The sequence below is a fragment of the Hyperolius riggenbachi genome, chromosome 2 (genome assembly GCF_040937935.1).
Source record: "Hyperolius riggenbachi isolate aHypRig1 chromosome 2, aHypRig1.pri, whole genome shotgun sequence".
Classification (NCBI taxonomy): domain Eukaryota; kingdom Metazoa; phylum Chordata; class Amphibia; order Anura; family Hyperoliidae; genus Hyperolius; species Hyperolius riggenbachi.
In genome coordinates, this window is record NC_090647.1 from 2,503,945 (window position 1) to 2,524,521 (window position 20,577).

General features: G+C 56.7%; 1 protein-coding gene across 1 annotated transcript in view; it reads right to left on the reverse strand.

Moving 5' to 3' along the window:
* The window catches only part of TRPM2 (transient receptor potential cation channel subfamily M member 2), a 539,198-nt gene that overhangs the window by 59,546 nt on the left and 459,075 nt on the right, over positions 1–20,577 (reverse strand). Inside the window, exon 30 of the mRNA XM_068263660.1 lies at positions 13,816–13,921. Coding sequence (XP_068119761.1) covers positions 13,816–13,921 — 106 coding nt within the window. The remainder of the gene's footprint in view (positions 1–13,815; positions 13,922–20,577) is intronic.

Sequence of the window (20,577 nt, forward strand, 5' to 3'; positions counted from 1 at the left end):
CCTCCCATCCCGGTATAGTCCCAGGCATGACTACCACTGTGCCCATACTCTGTACACACTGGGGTGGCACAGGACTGGTACCTCCCATCCCGGTATAGTCCCAGGCATGGCTACCACTGTGCCCATACTCTGTATACACTGGGGTGGCACAGGACTGTTACCTCCCATCCCAGGATAGTCCCAGGCATGGCTACCACTGTGCCCATACTCTGTATACACTGGGGTGGCACAGGACTGGTACCTCCCATCCCGGGATAGTCCCAGGCATGGCTACCACTGTGCCATACTCTGTATACACTGGGGTGGCACAGGACTGGTGCCTCCCATCCCGGGATAGTCCCAGGCATGGCTACCACTGTGCCCATACTCTGTATACACTGGGGTGGCACAGGACTGGTACCTCCCATCCCGGGATAGTCCCAGGCATGGCTACCACTGTGCCCATACTCTGTATACACTGGGGTAGCACAGGACTGGTACCTCCCATCCCGGGATAGTCCCAGGCATGGCTACCACTGTGCCCATACTCTGTATACACTGGGGTGGCACAGGACTGGTACCTCCCATCCCGGGATAGTCCCAGGCATGGCTACCACTATGCCCATACTCTGTATACACTGGGGTGGCACAGGACTGGTGCCTCCCATCCCGGGATAGTCCCAGGCATGGCTACCACTGTGCCCATACTCTGTATACACTGGGGTGGCACAGGACTGGTACCTCCCATCCCAGGATAGTCCCAGGCATGGCTACCACTGTGCCCATACTCTGTATACACTGGGGTAGCACAGGACTGGTACCTCCCATCCCGGGATAGTCCCAGGCATAGCTACCACTGTGCCCATACTCTGTATACACTGGGGTGGCACAGGACTGGTACCTCCCATCCCGGGATAGTCCCAGGCATGGCTACCACTGTGCCCATACTCTGTACACACTGGGGTGGCACAGGACTGGTACCTCCCATCCCGGGATAGTCCCAGGCATGGCTACCACTGTGCCCATACTCTGTACACACTGGGGTGGCACAGGACTGGTACCTCCCATCCCGGGATAGTCCCAGGCATGGCTACCACTGTGCCCATACTCTGTATACACTGGGGTGGCACAGGACTGGTACCTCCCATCCCTGGATAGTCCCAGGCATGGCTACCACTGTGCCCATACTCTGTATACACTGGGGTGGCACAGGACTGGTACCTCCCATCCCGGGATAGTCCCAGGCATGGCTACCACTGTGCCCATACTCTGTATACACTGGGGTGGCACAGGACTGGTACCTCCCATCCCGGGAGAGTCCCAGGCATGGCTACCACTGTGCCCATACTCTGTATACACTGGGGTGGCACAGGACTGGTACCTCCCATCCCGGTATAGTCCCAGGCATGGCTACCACTGTGCCCATACTCTATACACACTGGGGTGGCACAGGACTGGTACCTCCCATCCCGGGATAGTCCCAGGCATGGCTACCACTGTACCCATACTCTGTAAACACTGGGGTGGCACAGGACTGGTACCTCCCATCCCGGGATAGTCCCAGGCATTGCTACCACTGTGCCCATACTCTGTATACACTGGGGTGGCACAGGACTGGTACCTCCCATCCCAGGATAGTCCCAGGCATGGCTACCACTGTGCCCATACTCTGTATACACTGGGGTGGCACAGGACTGGTACCTCCCATCCCAGGATAGTCCCAGGCATAGCTACCACTGTGCCCATACTCTGTATACACTGGGGTAGCACAGGACTGGTACCTCCCATCCCGGGATAGTCCCAGGCATGGCTACCACTGTACCCATACTCTGTACACACTGGGGTGGCACAGGACTGGTACCTCCCATCCCAGGATAGTCCCAGGCATGGCTACCACTGTGCCCATACTCTGTATACACTGGGGTGGCACAGGACTGGTACCTCCCATCCCAGGATAGTCCCAGGCATAGCTACCACTGTGCCCATACTCTGTATACACTGGGGTGGCACAGGACTGGTACCTCCCATCCCGGGATTGTCCCAGACATGGCTACCACTGTGCCCATACTCTGTATACACTGGGGTGGCACAGGACTGGTACCTCCCATCCCTAGGATAGTCCCAGGCATAGCTACCACTGTGCCCATACTCTGTATACACTGGGGTGGCACAGGACTGGTACCTCCCATCCCAGGATAGTCCCAGGCATAGCTACCACTGAGCCCATACTCTGTATACACTGGGGTAGCACAGGACTGGTACCTCCCATCCCGGGATAGTCCCAGGCATGGCTACCACTGTGCCCATACTCTGTATACACTGGGGTGGCACAGGACTGGTACCTCCCATCCCAGGATAGTCCCAGGCATGGCTACCACTGTGCCCATACTCTGTATACACTGGGGTTGCACAGGACTGGTACCTCCCATCCCGGGATAGTCCCAGGCATGGCTACCACTGTGCCCATACTCTGTATACACTGGGGTGGCACAGGACTGGTACCTCCCATCCCGGTATAGTCCCAGGCATGGCTACCACTGTGCCCATACTCTGTACACACTGGGGTGGCACAGGACTGGTACCTCCCATCCCGGTATAGTCCCAGGCATAGCTACCACTGTGCCCATACTCTGTATACACTGGGGTGGCACAGGACTGGTACCTCCCATCCCGGGATAGTCCCAGGCATGGCTACCACTGTGCCCATACTCTGTATACACTGGGGTGGCACAGGACTGGTACCTCCCATCCCGGGATAGTCCCAGGCATGGCTACCACTGTGCCCATACTCTGTACACACTGGGGTGGTACAGGACTGGTACCTCCCATCCCCGGATAGTCCCAGGCATGGCTACCACTGTGCCCATACTCTGTACACACTGGGGTAGCACAGGACTGGTACCTCCCATCCCGGGATAGTCCCAGGCATGGCTACCACTGTGCCCATACTCTGTATACACTGGGGTAGCACAGGACTGGTACCTCCCATCCTGGGATAGTCCCAGGCATGGCTACCACTGTGCCCATACTCTGTATACACTGGGGTGGCACAGGACTGGTACCTCCCATCCCTGGATAGTCCCAGGCATGGCTACCACTGTGCCCATACTCTGTACACACTGGGGTAGCACAGGACTGGTACCTCCCATCCCGGGATAGTCCCAGGCATGGCTACCACTGTGCCCATACTCTGTATACACTGGGGTGGCACAGGACTGGTACCTCCCATCCCGGGATAGTCCCAGGCATGGCTACCACTGTGCCCATACTCTGTACACACTGGGGTGGCACAGGACTGGTACCTCCCATCCCAGGATAGTCCCAGGCATGGCTACCACTGTGCACATACTCTGTATACACTGGGGTGGAACAGGACTGGTACCTCCCATCCCGGGATAGTCCCAGGCATGGCTACCACTGTGCCCATACTCTGTATACACTGGGGTGGCACAGGACTGGTGCCTCCCATCCCAGGATAGTCCCAGGCATGGCTACCACTGTGCCCATACCCTGTATACACTGGGGTGGCACAGGACTGGTACCTCCCATCCCGGGATAGTCCCAGGCATGGCTACCACTGTTCCCATACTCTGTACATACTGGGGTGGCACAGGACTGGTACCTCCCATCCCGGTATAGTCCCAGGCATAGCTACCACTGTGCCCATACTCTGTATACACTGGGGTGGCACAGGACTGGTACCTCCCATCCCAGGATAGTCCCAGGCATGGCTACCACTGTACCCATACTCTGTACACACTGGGGTGGCACAGGACTGGTACCTCCCATCCCAGGATAGTCCCAGGCATGACTACCACTGTGCCCATACTCTGTATACACACTGGGGTGGCACAGGACTGGTACCTCCCATCCCGGGATAGCCCCAGGCATGGCTACCACTGTGCCAATACTCTGTATACACTGGGGTGGCACAGGACTGGTGCCTCCCATCCCGGATAGTCCCAGGCATGGCTACCACTGTACCCATACTCTGTACACACTAGGGTGGCACAGGACTGGTACCTCCCATCCCGGGATAGTCCCAGGCATGGCTACCACTGTGCCCATACTCTGTATACACTGGGGTGGCACAGGACTGGTACCTCCCATCCCGGGATAGTCCCAGGCATGGCTACCACTGTGCCCATACACTGTATACACTGGGGTGGCACAGGACTGGTACCTCCTATCCCGGGATAGTCCCAGGCATGGCTACCACTGTGCCCATACTCTGTATACACTGGGGTGGCACAGGACTGGTACCTCCCATCCCAGGATAGTCCCAGGCATGGCTACCACTGTGCCCATACTCTGTATACACTGGGGTGGCACAGGACTGGTACCTCCCATCCCAGGATAGTCCCAGGCATGGCTACCACTGTTCCCATACTCTGTACATACTGGGGTGGCACAGGACTGGTACCTCCCATCCCGGTATAGTCCCAGGCATGGCTACCACTGTGCCCATACTCTGTATACGCTGGGGTGGCACAGGACTGGTACCTCCCATCCCGGTATAGTCCCAGGCATGGCTACCACTGTGCCCATACTCTGTATACACTGGGGTGGCACAGGACTGGTACCTCCCATCCCGGGATAGTCCCAGGCATGGCTACCACTGTGCCCATACTCTGTATACACTGGGGTGGCAGAGGACCGGTACCTCCCATCCCGGGATAGTCCCAGGCATGGCTACCACTGTGCCCATACTCTGTATACACAGGGGGGGGCACAGGACTGGTACCTCCCATCCCGGGATAGTCCCAGGCATGGCTACCACTGTGCCCATACTCTGTACACACTGGGGTGGCACAGGACTGGTACCTCCCATCCCGGGATAGTCCCAGGCATGGCTACCACTGTGCCCATACTCTGTATACACTGGGGTGGCACAGGACTGGTGCCTCCCATCCCGGGATAGTCCCAGGCATGGCTACCACTGTGCCCATACTCTGTATACACTGGGGTGGCACAGGACTGGTACCTCCCATCCCGGGATAGTCCCAGGCATGGCTACCACTGTGCCCATACTCTGTATACACTGGGGTGGCACAGGACTGGTACCTCCCATCCCGGGATAGTCCCAGGCAAGGCTACCACTGTGCTCATACTGTGTACACACTGGGGTGGCACAGGACTGGTACCTCCCATCCCGGGATAGTCCCAGGCATGGCTACCACTGTGCCCATACTCTGTACACACTGGGGTGGCACAGGACTGGTACCTCCCATCACGGGATAGTCCCAGGCATGGCTACCACTGTGCCCATACTCTGTACACACTGGGGTGGCACAGGACTGGTACCTCCCATCCCAGGATAGTCCCAGGCATGGCTACCACTGTGCCCATACTCTGTATACACTGGGGTGGCACAGGACTGGTACCTCCCATCCCAGGATAGTCCCAGGCATGGCTACCACTGTGCCCATACTCTGTACACACTGGGGTGGCACAGGACTGGTACCTCCCATCCCAGGATAGTCCCAGGCATGTCTACCACTGTGCCCATACTCTGTATACACTGGGGTGGCACAGGACTGGTACCTCCTATCCCAGGATAGTCCCAGGCATGGCTACCACTGTGCCCATACTCTGTACACACTGGGGTGGCACAGGACTGGTACCTCCCATCCCGGGATAGTCCCAGGCATGGCTACCACTGTGCCCATACTCTGTACACACTGGGGTGGCACAGGACTGGTACCTCCCATCCCGGGATAGTCCCAGGCATGGCTACCACTGTGCCCATACTCTGTATACACTGGGGTGGCACAGGACTGGTACCTCCCATCCCGGGATAGTCCCAGGCATGGCTACCACTGTGCCCATACTCTGTATACACTGGGGTGGCACAGGACTGGTACCTCCCATCCCGGGATAGTCCCAGGCATGGCTACCACTGTGCCCATACTCTGTACACACTGGGGTGGCACAGGACTGGTACCTCCCATCCCGGGATAGTCCCAGGCATGGCTACCACTGTGCCCATACTCTGTATACACTGGGGTGGCACAGGACTGGTGCCTCCCATCCCGGGATAGTCCCAGGCATGGCTACCACTGTGCCCATACTCTGTATACACTGGGGTGGCACAGGACTGGTGCCTCCCATCCCGGGATAGTCCCAGGCATGGCTACCACTGTGCCCATACTCTGTATACACTGGGGTGGCACAGGACTGGTACCTCCCATCCCGGGATAGTCCCAGGCATGGCTACCACTGTGCCCATACTCTGTATACACTGGGGTGGCACAGGACTGGTACCTCCCATCCCGGGATAGTCCCAGGCATGGCTACCACTGTGCCCATACTCTGTATACACTGGGGTGGCACAGGACTGGTACCTCCCATCCCGGGATAGTCCCAGGCATGGCTACCACTGTGCCCATACTCTGTATACACTGGGGTGGCACAGGACTGGTACCTCCCATCCCGGGATAGTCCCAGGCATGGCTACCACTGTGCCCATACTCTGTATACACTGGGGTGGCACAGGACTGGTACCTCCCATCCCGGGATAGTCCCAGGCATGGCTACCACTGTGCCCATACTCTGTATACACTGGGGTGGCACAGGACTGGTACCTCCCATCCCAGGATAGTCCCAGGCATGGCTACCACTGTGCACATACTCTGTATACACTGGGGTGGCACAGGACTGGTACCTCCCATCCCGGGATAGTCCCAGGCATGGCTACCACTGTGCCCATACTCTGTATACACTGGGGTGGCACAGGACTGGTACCTCCCATCCCGGGATAGTCCCAGGCATGGCTACCACTGTGCCCATACTCTGTACACACTGGGGTGGCACAGGACTGGTACCTCCCATCCTGGGATAGTCCCAGGCATGGCTACCACTGTGCCCATACTCTGTATACACTGGGGTGGCACAGGACTGGTACCTCCCATCCCGGGATAGTCCCAGGCATGGCTACCACTGTGCCCATACTCTGTATACACTGGGGTGGCACAGGACTGGTACCTCCCATCCCGGGATAGTCCCAGGCATGGCTACCACTGTGCCCATACTCTGTATACACTGGGGTGGCACAGGACTGGTACCTCCCATCCCGGGATAGTCCCAGGCATGGCTACCACTGTGCCCATACTCTGTATACACACTGGGGTGGCACAGGACTGGTACCTCCCATCCCGGGATAGTCCCAGGCATGGCTACCACTGTGCCCATACTCTGTATACACACTGGGGTGGCACAGGACTGGTACCTCCCATCCCGGGATAGTCCCAGGCATGGCTACCACTGTGCCCATACTCTGTATACACTGGGGTGGCACAGGACTGGTACCTCCCATCCCGGGATAGTCCCAGGCATGGCTACCACTGTGCCCATACTCTGTATACACTGGGGTGGCACAGGACTGGTGCCTCCCATCCCAGGATAGTCCCAGGCATGGCTACCACTGTGCCCATACTCTGTATACACTGGGGTGGCACAGGACTGGTACCTCCCATCCCAGGATAGTCCCAGGCATGGCTACCACTGTGCCCATACTCTGTATACACTGGGGTGGCACAGGACTGGTACCTCCCATCCCGGGATAGTCCCAGGCATGGCTACCACTGTGCCCATACTCTGTACACACTGGGGTGGCACAGGACTGGTGCCTCCCATCCCGGGATAGTCCCAGGCATGGCTACCACTGTGCCCATACTCTGTATACACTGGGGTGGCACAGGACTGGTACCTCCCATACCAGGATAGTCCCAGGCATGGCTACCACTGTGCCCATACTCTGTATACACTGGGGTGGCACAGGACTGGTACCTCCCATCCCAGGATAGTCCCAGGCATGGCTACCACTGTGCCCATACTCTGTATACACTGGGGTGGCACAGGACTGGTACCTCCCATCCCGGGATAGTCCCAGGCATGGCTACCACTGTGCCCATACTCTGTATACACTGGGGTGGCACAGGACTGGTACCTCCCATCCCAGGATAGTCCCAGGCATGGCTACCACTGTGCCCATACTCTGTATACACTGGGGTGGCACAGGACTGGTACCTCCCATCACGGGATAGTCCCAGGCATGGCTACCACTGTGCCCATACTCTGTACACACTGGGGTGGCACAGGACTGGTACCTCCCATCCCAGGATAGTCCCAGGCATGGCTACCACTGTGCCCATACTCTGTATACACTGGGGTGGCACAGGACTGGTACCTCCCATCCCAGGATAGTCCCAGGCATGGCTACCACTGTGCCCATACTCTGTATACACTGGGGTGGCACAGGACTGGTACCTCCCATCCCGGGATAGTCCCAGGCATGGCTACCACTGTGCCCATACTCTGTATACACTGGGGTGGCACAGGACTGGTACCTCCCATCCCAGAATAGTCCCAGGCATGGCTACCACTGTGCCCATACTCTGTATACACTGGGGTGGCACAGGACTGGTACCTCCCATCCCGGGATAGTCCCAGGCATGGCTACCACTGTGCCCATACTCTGTATACACTGGGGTGGCACAGGACTGGTACCTCCCATCCCGGGATAGTCCCAGGCATGGCTACCACTGTGCCCATACTCTGTATACACTGGGGTGGCACAGGACTGGTACCTCCCATCCCAGGATAGTCCCAGGCATGGCTACCACTGTGCCCATACTCTGTATACACTGGGGTGGCACAGGACTGGTACCTCCCATCCCGGGATAGTCCCAGGCATGGCTACCACTGTGCCCATACTCTGTATACACTGGGGTGGCACAGGACTGGTACCTCCCATCCCGGGATAGTCCCAGGCATGGCTACCACTGTGCCCATACTCTGTATACACTGGGGTGGCACAGGACTGGTACCTCCCATCCCAGGATAGTCCCAGGCATGGCTACTACTGTGCCCATACTCTGTATACACTGGGGTGGCACAGGACTGGTACCTCCCATCACGGGATAGTCCCAGGCATGGCTACCACTGTGCCCATACTCTGTACACACTGGGGTGGCACAGGACTGGTACCTCCCATCCCAGGATAGTCCCAGGCATGGCTACCACTGTGCCCATACTCTGTATACACTGGGGTGGCACAGGACTGGTACCTCCCATCCCAGGATAGTCCCAGGCATGGCTACCACTGTGCCCATACTCTGTATACACTGGGGTGGCACAGGACTGGTACCTCCCATCCCGGGATAGTCCCAGGCATGGCTACCACTGTGCCCATACTCTGTATACACTGGGGTGGCACAGGACTGGTACCTCCCATCCCAGAATAGTCCCAGGCATGGCTACCACTGTGCCCATACTCTGTATACACTGGGGTGGCACAGGACTGGTACCTCCCATCCCGGGATAGTCCCAGGCATGGCTACCACTGTGCCCATACACTGTATACACTGGGGTGGCACAGGACTGGTACCTCCCATCCCAGGATAGTCCCAGGCATGGCTACCACTGTGCCCATACTCTGTATACACTGGGGTGGCACAGGACTGGTACCTCCCATCCCGGGATAGTCCCAGGCATGGCTACCACTGTGCCCATACTCTGTATACACTGGGGTAGCACAGGACTGGTTACTCCCATCCCGGGATAGTCCCAGGCATGGCTACCACTGTGCCCATACTCTGTATACACTGGGGTGGCACAGGACTGGTACCTCCCATCCCAGGATAGTCCCAGGCATGGCTACCACTGTGCCCATACTCTGTACACACTGGGGTGGCACAGGACTGGTACCTCCCATCCCAGGATAGTCCCAGGCATGGCTACCACTGTGCCCATACTCTGTACACACTGGGGTGGCACAGGACTAGTACCTCCCATCCCGGGATAGTCCCAGGCATAGCTACCACTGTGCCCATACTCTGTATACACTGGGGTGGCACAGGACTAGTACCTCCCATCCCGGGATAGTCCCAGGCATGGCTACCACTGTGCCCATACACTGTATACACTGGGGTGGCACAGGACTGGTACCTTCCATCCCGGGATAGTCCCAGGCATGGCTACCACTGTGCCCATACTCTGTATACACTGGGGTGGCACAGGACTGGTACCTCCCATCACGGGATAGTCCCAGGCATGGCTACCACTGTGCCCATACTCTGTATACACTGGGGTGGCACAGGACTGGTACCTCCCATCCCGGGATAGTCCCAGGCATGGCTACCACTGTGCCTATACTCTGTATACACTGGGGTGGCACAGGACTGGTACCTCCCATCCGGGGATAGTCCCAGGCAAGGCTACCACTGTGCCTATACTCTGTATACACTGGGGTGGCACAGGACTGGTACCTCCCATCCCAGGATAGTCCCAGGCATGGCTACCACTGTGCCCATACTCTGTATACACTGGGGTGGCACAGGACTGGTACCTCCCATCCCGGGATAGTCCCAGGCATGGCTACCACTGTGCCCATACTCTGTATACACTGGGGTGGCACAGGACTGGTACCTCCCATCCCGGGATAGTCCCAGGCATAGCTACCACTGTGCCCATACTCTGTATACACTGGGGTGGCACAGGACTAGTACCTCCCATCCCGGGATAGTCCCAGGCATGGCTACCACTGTGCCCATACACTGTATACACTGGGGTGGCACAGGACTGGTACCTCCCATCCCGGGATAGTCCCAGGCATGGCTACCACTGTGCCCATACTCTGTATACACTGGGGTGGCACAGGACTGGTACCTCCCATCACGGGATAGTCCCAGGCATGGCTACCACTGTACCCATACTCTGTACACACTGGGGTGGCACAGGACTGGTACCTCCCATCCCGGGATAGTCCCAGGCATGGCTACCACTGTGCCCATACTCTGTATACACTGAGGTGGCACAGGACTGGTACCTCCCATCCCGGGATAGTCCCAGGCATGGCTACCACTGTACCTATACTCTGTACACACTGGGGTGGCACAGGACTGGTGCCTCCCATCCCGGGATAGTCCCAGGCATGGCTACCACTGTGCCCATACTCTGTACACACTGGGGTGGCACAGGACTGGTACCTCCCATCCCGGGATAGTCCCAGGCATGGCTACCACTGTGCCCATACTCTGTATACACTGGGGTGGCACAGGACTGGTACCTCCCATCCCGGGATAGTCCCAGGCATGGCTACCACTGTAACCATACTCTGTATACACTGGGGTGGCACAGGACTGGTACCTCCCATCCCAGGATATTCCCAGGCATGGCTACCACTGTGCCCATACTCTGTATACACTGGGGTGGCACAGGACTGGTACCTCCCATCCCAGGATAGTCCCAGGCATGGCTACCACTGTGCCCATACTCTGTATACACAGGGGGGGCACAGGACTGGTACCTCCCATCCCGGGATAGTCCCAGGCATGGCTACCACTGTGCACATACTCTGTATACACTGGGGTGGCACAGGACTGGTACCTCCCATCCCGGGATAGTCCCAGGCATGGCTACCACTGTGCCCATACTCTGTATACACTGGGGTGGCACAGGACTGGTACCTCCCATCCCGGGATAGTCCCAGGCATGGCTACCACTGTGCCCATACTCTGTATACACTGGGGTGGCACAGGACTGGTACCTCCCATCCCGGGATAGTCCCAGGCATGGCTACCACTGTGCCCATACTCTGTACACACTGGGGTGGCACAGGACTGGTACCTCCCATCCCGGTATAGTCCCAGGCATGGCTACCACTGTGCCCATACTCTGTATACACTGGGGTGGCACAGGACTGGTACCTCCCATCCCAGGATAGTCCCAGGCATGGCTACCACTGTGCCCATACTCTGTATACACTGGGGTGGCACAGGACTGGTACCTCCCATCCCAGGATAGTCCCAGGCATGGCTACCACTGTGCCCATACTCTGTATACACACTGGGGTGGCACAGGACTGGTACCTCCCATCCCAGGATAGTCCCAGGCATGGCTACCACTGTGCCCATACTCTGTACACACTGGGGTGGCACAGGACTGGTACCTCCCATCCCAGGATAGTCCCAGGCATGGCTACCACTGTGCCCATACTCTGTATACACTGGGGTGGCACAGGACTGGTGCCTCCCATCCCGGGATAGTCCCAGGCATGGCTACCACTGTGCCCATACTCTGTATACACTGGGGTGGCACAGGACTGGTGCCTCCCATCCCGGGATAGTCCCAGGCATAGCTACCACTGTGCCCATACTCTGTATACACTGGGGTGGCACAGGACTGGTACCTCCCATCCCGGGATAGTCCCAGGCATGGCTACCACTGTGCCCATACTCTGTATACACTGGGGTGGCACAGGACTGGTACCTCCCATCCCGGGATAGTCCCAGGCATGGCTACCACTGTGCCCATACTCTGTACACACTGGGGTGGCACAGGACTGGTACCTCCCATCCCAGGATAGTCCCAGGCATGGCTACCACTGTGCCCATACTCTGTATACACTGGGGTGGCACAGGACTGGTACCTCCCATCCCGGGATAGTCCCAGGCATGGCTACCACTGTGCCCATACTCTGTACACACTGGGGTGGCACAGGACTGGTACCTCCCATCCCGGGATAGTCCCAGGCATAGCTACCACTGTGCCCATACTCTGTACACACTGGGGTGGCACAGGACTGGTACCTCCCATCCCGGGATAGTCCCAGGCATGGCTACCACTGTGCCCATACTCTGTACACACTGGGGTGGCACAGGACTGGTACCTTCCATCACGGGATAGTCCCAGGCATGGCTACCACTGTGCCCATACTCTGTATACACTGGGGTGGCACAGGACTGGTACCTCCCATCCCGGGATAGTCCCAGGCATGGCTACCACTGTGCCCATACTCTGTACACACTGGGGTGGCACAGGACTGGTACCTCCCATCCCGGGATAGTCCCAGGCATGGCTACCACTGTACCCATACTCTGTATACACTGGGGTGGCACAGGACTGGTACCTCCCATCCCGGGATAGTCCCAGGCATGGCTACCACTGTGCCCATACTCTGTATACACTGGGGTGGCACAGGACTGGTACCTCCCATCCCGGGAGAGTCCCAGGCATGGCTACCACTGTGCCCATACTCTGTATACACTGGGGTGGCACAGGACTGGTACCTCCCATCCCGGGATAGTCCCAGGCATGGCTACCACTGTGCCCATACTCTGTATACACTGGGGTGGCACAGGACTGGTACCTCCCATCCCGGGATAGTCCCAGGCATGGCTACCACTGTGCCCGTACTCTGTATACACTGGGGTGGCACAGGACTGGTACCTCCCATCCCGGGATAGCCCCAGGCATGGCTACCACTGTGCCCATACTCTGTATACACTGGGGTGGCACAGGACTGGTACCTCCCATCCCAGGATAGTCCCAGGCATGGCTACCACTGTGCCCATACTCTGTATACACTGGGGTGGCACAGGACTAGTACCTCCCATCCCGGGATAGTCCCAGGCATGGCTACCACTGTGCCCATACTCTGTATACACTGGGGTGGCACAGGACTGGTACCTCCCATCCCAGGATAGTCCCAGGCATGGCTACCACTGTGCCCATACTCTGTATACACTGGGGTGGCACAGGACTGGTACCTCCCATCCCGGGATAGTCCCAGGCATGGCTACCACTGTGCCCATACTCTGTATACACTGGGGTGGCACAGGACTGGTACCTCCCATCACGGGATAGTCCCAGGCATGGCTACCACTGTGCCCGTACTCTGTATACACTGGGATGGCACAGGACTGGTACCTCCCATCCCGGGATAGTCCCAGGAAAATCGGAATGTCTAGGAGGGATGCTGAGGGACAGCCAGTAACTTATAAGAACAAATCTTATTATTGGTGACTATTCTCATGCTACCATGTCAGCTCTCACCCCTGGTAATGACCACAGCCTCTGGCTTCTCCTCTTCACCACCAGAACCTCCAGCGTCTTCCGTGGCATCTTGCGGTTGGGTCCTCCATTGGCACCAATATTCCATCTGGGCAAAACAATAACAAAATAAATGTGTCCTCAGCACAGATAGAGAGTGACAGCTGATTGGTGGCCTCAGGGTACAGCAGGGATAACTGCCGTGTCCTCAGCACAGATAGAGAGTGACAGCTGATTGGTGGCCTCAGGGTACAGCAGGGATAACTGCCGTGTCCTCAGCACTGATACAGAGTGACAGCTGTTTGGTGGCCTCAGGGTACAGCAGGGATAACTGCCGTGTCCTCAGCACAGATAGAGAATGACAGCTGACTGGTGGCCTCAGGATACAGCAGGGATAACTGCCGTGTCCTCAGCACAGAGAGTGACCGCTGATTGGTGGCCTCAGGGTACAGCAGGGATAACTGCCGTGTCCTCAGCACAGATAGAGAGTGACAGCTGATTGGTGGCCTCAGGGTACAGCAGGGATAACTGCCGTGTCCTCAGCACAGATAGAGAGTGACAGCTGATTGGTGGCCTCAGGGTACAGCAGGGATAACTGCCGTGTCCTCAGCACAGATAGAGAGTGACAGCTGATTGGTGGCCTCAGGGTACAGCAGAGATAACTGCCGTGTCCTCAGCACAGATAGAGAGTGACAGCTGATTGGTGGCCTCAGGGTACAGCAGGGATAACTGCCGTGTCCTCAGCACTGATAGAGAGTGACAGCTGATTGGTGGCCTCAGGGTACAGCAGGGATAACTGCCGTGTCCTCAGCACAGATAGAGAGTGACCGCTGATTGGTGGCCTCTGGGTACAGCAGGGATAACTGCCGTGTCCTCAGCACAGATAGAGAATGACAGCTGATTGGTGGCCTCAGGGTACAGCAGGGATAACTACCATGTCCTCAGTACAGATAGAGAGTGACAGCTGATTGGTGGCCTCAGGGTACAGCAGGGATAACTGCCATGTCCTCAGCACTGATAGAGAGTGACAGCTGATTGGTGGCCTCAGGGTACAGCAGAGATAACTGCCATGTCCTCAGCACTGATAGAGAATGACAGCTGATTGGTGGCCTCAGGGTACAGCAGGGATAACTGCCATGTCCTCAGCACTGATAGAGAGTGACAGCTGATTGGTGGCCTCAGGGTATAGCAGGGATAACTGCCGTGTCCTCAGCACAGATAGAGAATGACAGCTGATTGGTGGCCTCAGGGTACAGCAGGGATAACAGCCGTGTCCTCAGCACAGATAGAGAGTGGCAGCTGATTGGTGGCCTCAGGGTACAGCAGGGATAACTGCCATGTCCTCAGCACAGATAGAGAGTGACAGCTGATTGGTGGCCTCAGGGTGCAGCAGGGATAACTGTCGTGTCCTCAGCACAGATAGAGAGTGACAGCTGATTGGTGGCCTCAGGGTGCAGCAGGGATAACTGCCGTGTCCTCAGCACAGATAGAGAGTGACAGCTGATTGGTGGCCTCAGGGTACAGCAGGGATAACTGCCATGTCCTCAGCACAGATAGAGAGTGACAGCTGATTGGTGGCCTCAGGGTACAGCAGGGATAACTGCCATGTCCTCAGCACAGATAGAGAGTGACAGCTGATTGGTGGCCTCAGGGTACAGCAGGAATAACTGCCGTGTCCTCAGCACAGATAGAGAATGACAGCTGATTGGTGGCCTCAGGGTACAGCAGGGATAACTGCCATGTCCTCAGCACAGATAGAGAATGACAGCTGATTGGTGGCCACAGGGTACAGCAGGGATAACAGCCGTGTCCTCAGCACAGATAGAGAGTGACAGCTGATTGGTGGCCTCTGGGTACAGCAGAGATAACTGCCGTGTCCTCAGCACTGATAGAGAGTGACAGCTGATTGGTGGCCTCAGGGTACAGCAGGGATAACTGCCGTGTCCTCAGTACAGATAGAGAGTGAAAGCTGATTGGTGGCCTCAGGGTGCAGCAGGGATAACTGCCATGTCCTCAGCACTGATAGAGAGTGACAGCTGATTGGTGGCCTCAGGGTACAGCAGGGATAACTGCCATGTCCTCAGTACAGATAGAGAGTGACAGCTGATTGGTGGCCTCAGGGTACAGCAGGGATAACTACCATGTCCTCAGCACAGATAGAGAATGACAGCTGATTGGTGGCCTCAGGGTACAGCAGGGATAACTGCCGTGTCCTCAGCACAGATAGAGAGTGAAAGCTGATTGGTGGCCTCAGGGTACAGCAGGGATAACTGCCGTGTCCTCAGCACAGATAGAGAGTGACAGCTGATTGGTGGCCTCAGGGTACAGCAGGGATAACTGCCGTGTCCTCAGCACAGATAGAGAATGACAGCTGATTGGTGGCCTCAGGGTACAGCAGGGATAACTGCCGTGTCCTCAGCACAGATAGAGAATGACAGCTGATTGGTGGCCTCAGGGTACAGCAGGGATAACAGCCGTGTCCTCAGCACAGATAGAGAGTGACAGCTGATTGGTGGCCTCTGGGTACAGCAGGGATAACTGCCATGTCCTCAGCACAGATAGAGAATGACAGCTGATTGGTGGCCTCAGGGTACAGCAGGGATAACTGCCATGTCCTCAGCACAGATAGAGAATGACAGCTGATTGGTGGCCTCAGGGTACAGCAGGGATAACAGCCGTGTCCTCAGCACAGATAGAGAGTGACAGCTGATTGGTGGCCTCTGGGTACAGCAGAGATAACTGCCGTGTCCTCAGCACTGATAGAGAGTGACAGCTGATTGGTGGCCTCAGGGTACAGCAGGGATAACTGCCGTGTCCTCAGTACAGATAGAGAGTGAAAGCTGATTGGTGGCCTCAGGGTGCAGCAGGGATAACTGCCATGTCCTCAGCACTGATAGAGAGTGACAGCTGATTGGTGGCCTCAGGGTACAGCAGGGATAACTGCCATGTCCTCAGTACAGATAGAGAGTGACAGCTGATTGGTGGCCTCAGGGTACAGCAGGGATAACTACCATGTCCTCAGCACAGATAGAGAATGACAGCTGATTGGTGGCCTCAGGGTACAGCAGGGATAACTGCCGTGTCCTCAGCACAGATAGAGAGTGACAGCTGATTGGTGGCCTCAGGGTACAGCAGGGATAACTGCCGTGTCCTCAGCACAGATAGAGAATGACAGCTGATTGGTGGCCTCAGGGTACAGCAGGGATAACTGCCGTGTCCTCAGCACAGATAGAGAGTGACAGCTGATTGGTGGACACAGGGTACAGCAGGGATAACTGCCGTGTCCTCAGCATTGATAGAGAGTGACAGCTGATTGGTGGCCTCAGGGTACAGCAGGGATAACTGCCGTGTCCTCAGCACAGATAGAGAATGACAGCTATTTGGTGGCCTCAGGGTACAGCAGGGATAAGTGCCGTGTCCTCAGCACTGATAGAGAGTGACAGCTGATTGGTGGCCTCAGGGTACAGCAGGGATAACTGCCGTGTTCTCAGTACAGATAGAGAGTGACAGCTGATTGGTGGCCTCAGGGTACAGCAGAGATAACTGCCGTGTCCTCAGCACAGATAGAGAGTGACAGCTGATTAGTGGCCTCAGGGTACAGCAGGGATAACTGCCTTGTCCTCAGCACAGATAGGGGGTGACAGCTGATTGGTGGCCTCAGGATACAGCAGGGATAACTGCCTTGTCCTCAGCACAGATAGGGGGTGACGTCTGATTGGTGGCCTCAGGATACAGCAGGGATAACTGCCGTGTCCTCAGCACTGATAGAGAGTGACAGCTGATTGGTGGCCTCAGGGTACAGCAGGGATAACTGCCGTGTCCTCAGTACAGATAGAGAGTGACAGCTGATTGGTGGCCTCAGGGCACAGCAGGGATAACTGCCGTGTCCTCAGCACAGATAGAGAGTGACAGCTGATTGGTGGCCTCAGGGTACAGCAGGGATAACTGCCATGTCCTCAGCACTGATAGAGAGTGACAGCTGATTGGTGGCCTCAGGGTACAGCAGGGATAACTGCCGTGTCCTCAGCACAGATAGAGAATGACAGCTGATTGGTGGCCTCAGGGTACAGCAGGGATAACTGCCGTGTCCTCAGCACTGACAGAGAGTGACAGCTGATTGGTGGCCTCAGGGTGCAGCAGGGATAACTGCCGAGTCCCCAGCACATATAGAGAATGACAGCTGATTGGTGGCCTCAGGGTACAGCAGGGATAACTGCCGTGTCCTCAGCACAGATAGAGAGTGACAGCTGATTGGTGGCCTCAGGGTACAGCAGGGATAACTGCCGTGTCCTCAGCACAGATAGAGAGTGACAGCTGATTGGTGGCCTCAGGGTACAGCAGGGATAACTGCCGTGTCCTCAGTACTGATAGAGAATGACAGCTGATTAGTGGCCTCAGGGTACAGCAGGGATAACTGCCTTGTCCTCAGCACTGATAGAGAGTGACAGCTGATTGGTGGCCTCAGGGTACAGCAGGGATAACTGCCGTGTCCTCAGCACTGATAGAGAGTGACAGCTGATTGGTGGCCTCAGGGTACAGCAGGGATAACTGCCGTGTCCTCAGCACAGATAGAGAATGACAGCTGATTGGTGGCCTCAGGGTACAGCAGGGATAACTGCCGTGTCCTCAGCACTGATAGAGAGTGACAGCTGATTGGTGGCCTCAGGGTACAGCAGGGATAACTGCCGTGTCCTCAGCACAGATAGAGAATGACAGCTGATTGGTGGCCTCAGGGTACAGCAGGGATAACTGCCGTGTCCTCAGCACAGATAGAGAATGACAGCTGATTGGTGTCCTCAGGGTACAGCAGGGATAACTGCCTTGTCCTCAGCACTGATAGAGAATGACAGCTGATTGGTGGCCTCAGGGTACAGCAGGGATAACTGCCTTTTCCTCAGCACTGATAGAGAGTGACAGCTGATTGGTGGCCTCAGGGTACAGCAGGGATAACTACCATGTCCTCAGCACAGATAGAGAGTGACAGCTGATTGGTGGCCTCAGGGTACAGCAGGGATAACTACCATGTCCTCAGCACAGATAGAGAGTGACGGCTGATTGGTGGCCTCAGGGTACAGCAGAGATAACTGCCATGTCCTCAGCACATATAGAGAATGACAGCTGATTGGTGTCCTCAGGGTACAGCAGGGATAACTGCCGTGTCCTCAGCACAGATAGAGAGTGACAGCTGATTGGTGGCCTCTGGGTACAGCAGGGATAACTGCCTTGTCCTCAGCACTGATAGAGAGTGACAGCTGATTGGTGGCCTCAGGGTACAGCAGGGATAACTGCCGTGTCCTCAGCACAGATAGAGAGTGATAGCTGATTGGTGGCCTCAGGGTACAGCAGGGATAACTGCCGTGTCCTCAGCACAGATAGAGAGTGACAGCTGATTGGTGGCCTCAGGGTACAGCAGAGATAACTGCCATGTCCTCAGCACATATAGAGAGTGACAGCTGATTGGTGGCCTCAGGGTACAGTAGGGATAACTGCCATGTCCTCAGCACTGATAGAGAGTGACAGCTGATTGGTGGCCTCAGGGTACAGCAGGGATAACTGCCGTGTCCTCAGCACAGATAGAGAATGACAGCTGATTGGTGGCCTCAGGGTACAGCAGGGATAACTGCCGTGTCCTCAGCACAGATAGAGAATGACAGCTGATTGGTGGCCTCAGGGTACAGCAGGGATAACTGCCATGTCCTCAGCACTGATAGAGAGTGACAGCTGATTGGTGGCCTCAGGGTACAGCAGGGATAACTGCCGTGTCCTCAGCACAGATAGAGAATGACAGCTGATTGGTGGCCTCAGGGTACAGCAGGGATAACTGCCGTGTCCTCAGCACAGGTAGAGAATGACAGCTGATTGGTGGCCTCAGGGTACACAGCAGGGATAACTGCCGTGTCCTCAGCACAGATAGAGAATGACAGCTGATTGGTGGCCTCAGGGTACAGCAGGGATAACAGCCGTGTCCTCAGCACAGATAGAGAGTGACAGCTGATTGGTGGCCTCTGGGTACAGCAGAGATAACTGCCGTGTCCTCAGCACTGATAGAGAGTGACAGCTGATTGGTGGCCTCAGGGTACAGCAGGGATAACTGCCGTGTCCTCAGTACAGATAGAGAGTGAAAGCTGATTGGTGGCCTCAGGGTGCAGCAGGGATAACTGCCATGTCCTCAGCACTGATAGAGAGTGACAGCTGATTGGTGGCCTCAGGGTACAGCAGGGATAACTGCCGTGTCCTCAGTACAGATAGAGAGTGACAGCTGATTGGTGGCCTCAGGGTACAGCAGGGATAACTACCATGTTCTCAGCACAGATAGAGAATGACAGCTGATTGGTGGCCTCAGGGTACAGCAGGGATAACTGCCGTGTCCTCAGCACAGATAGAGAGTGACAGCTGATTGGTGACCTCAGGGTACAGCAGGGATAACTGCCGTGTCCTCAGCACAGATAGAGAATGACAGCTGATTGGTGGCCTCAGGGTACAGCAGGGATAACTGCCGTGTCCTCAGCACAGATAGAGAGTGACAGCTGATTGGTGGACACAGGGTACAGCAGGGATAACTGCCGTGTCCTCAGCATTGATAGAGAGTGACAGCTGATTGGTGGCCTCAGGGTACAGCAGGGATAACTGCCGTGTCCTCAGCACAGATAGAGAATGACAGCTATTTGGTGGCCTCAGGGTACAGCAGGGATAAGTGCCGTGTCCTCAGCACTGATAGAGAGTGACAGCTGATTGGTGGCCTCAGGGTACAGCAGGGATAACTGC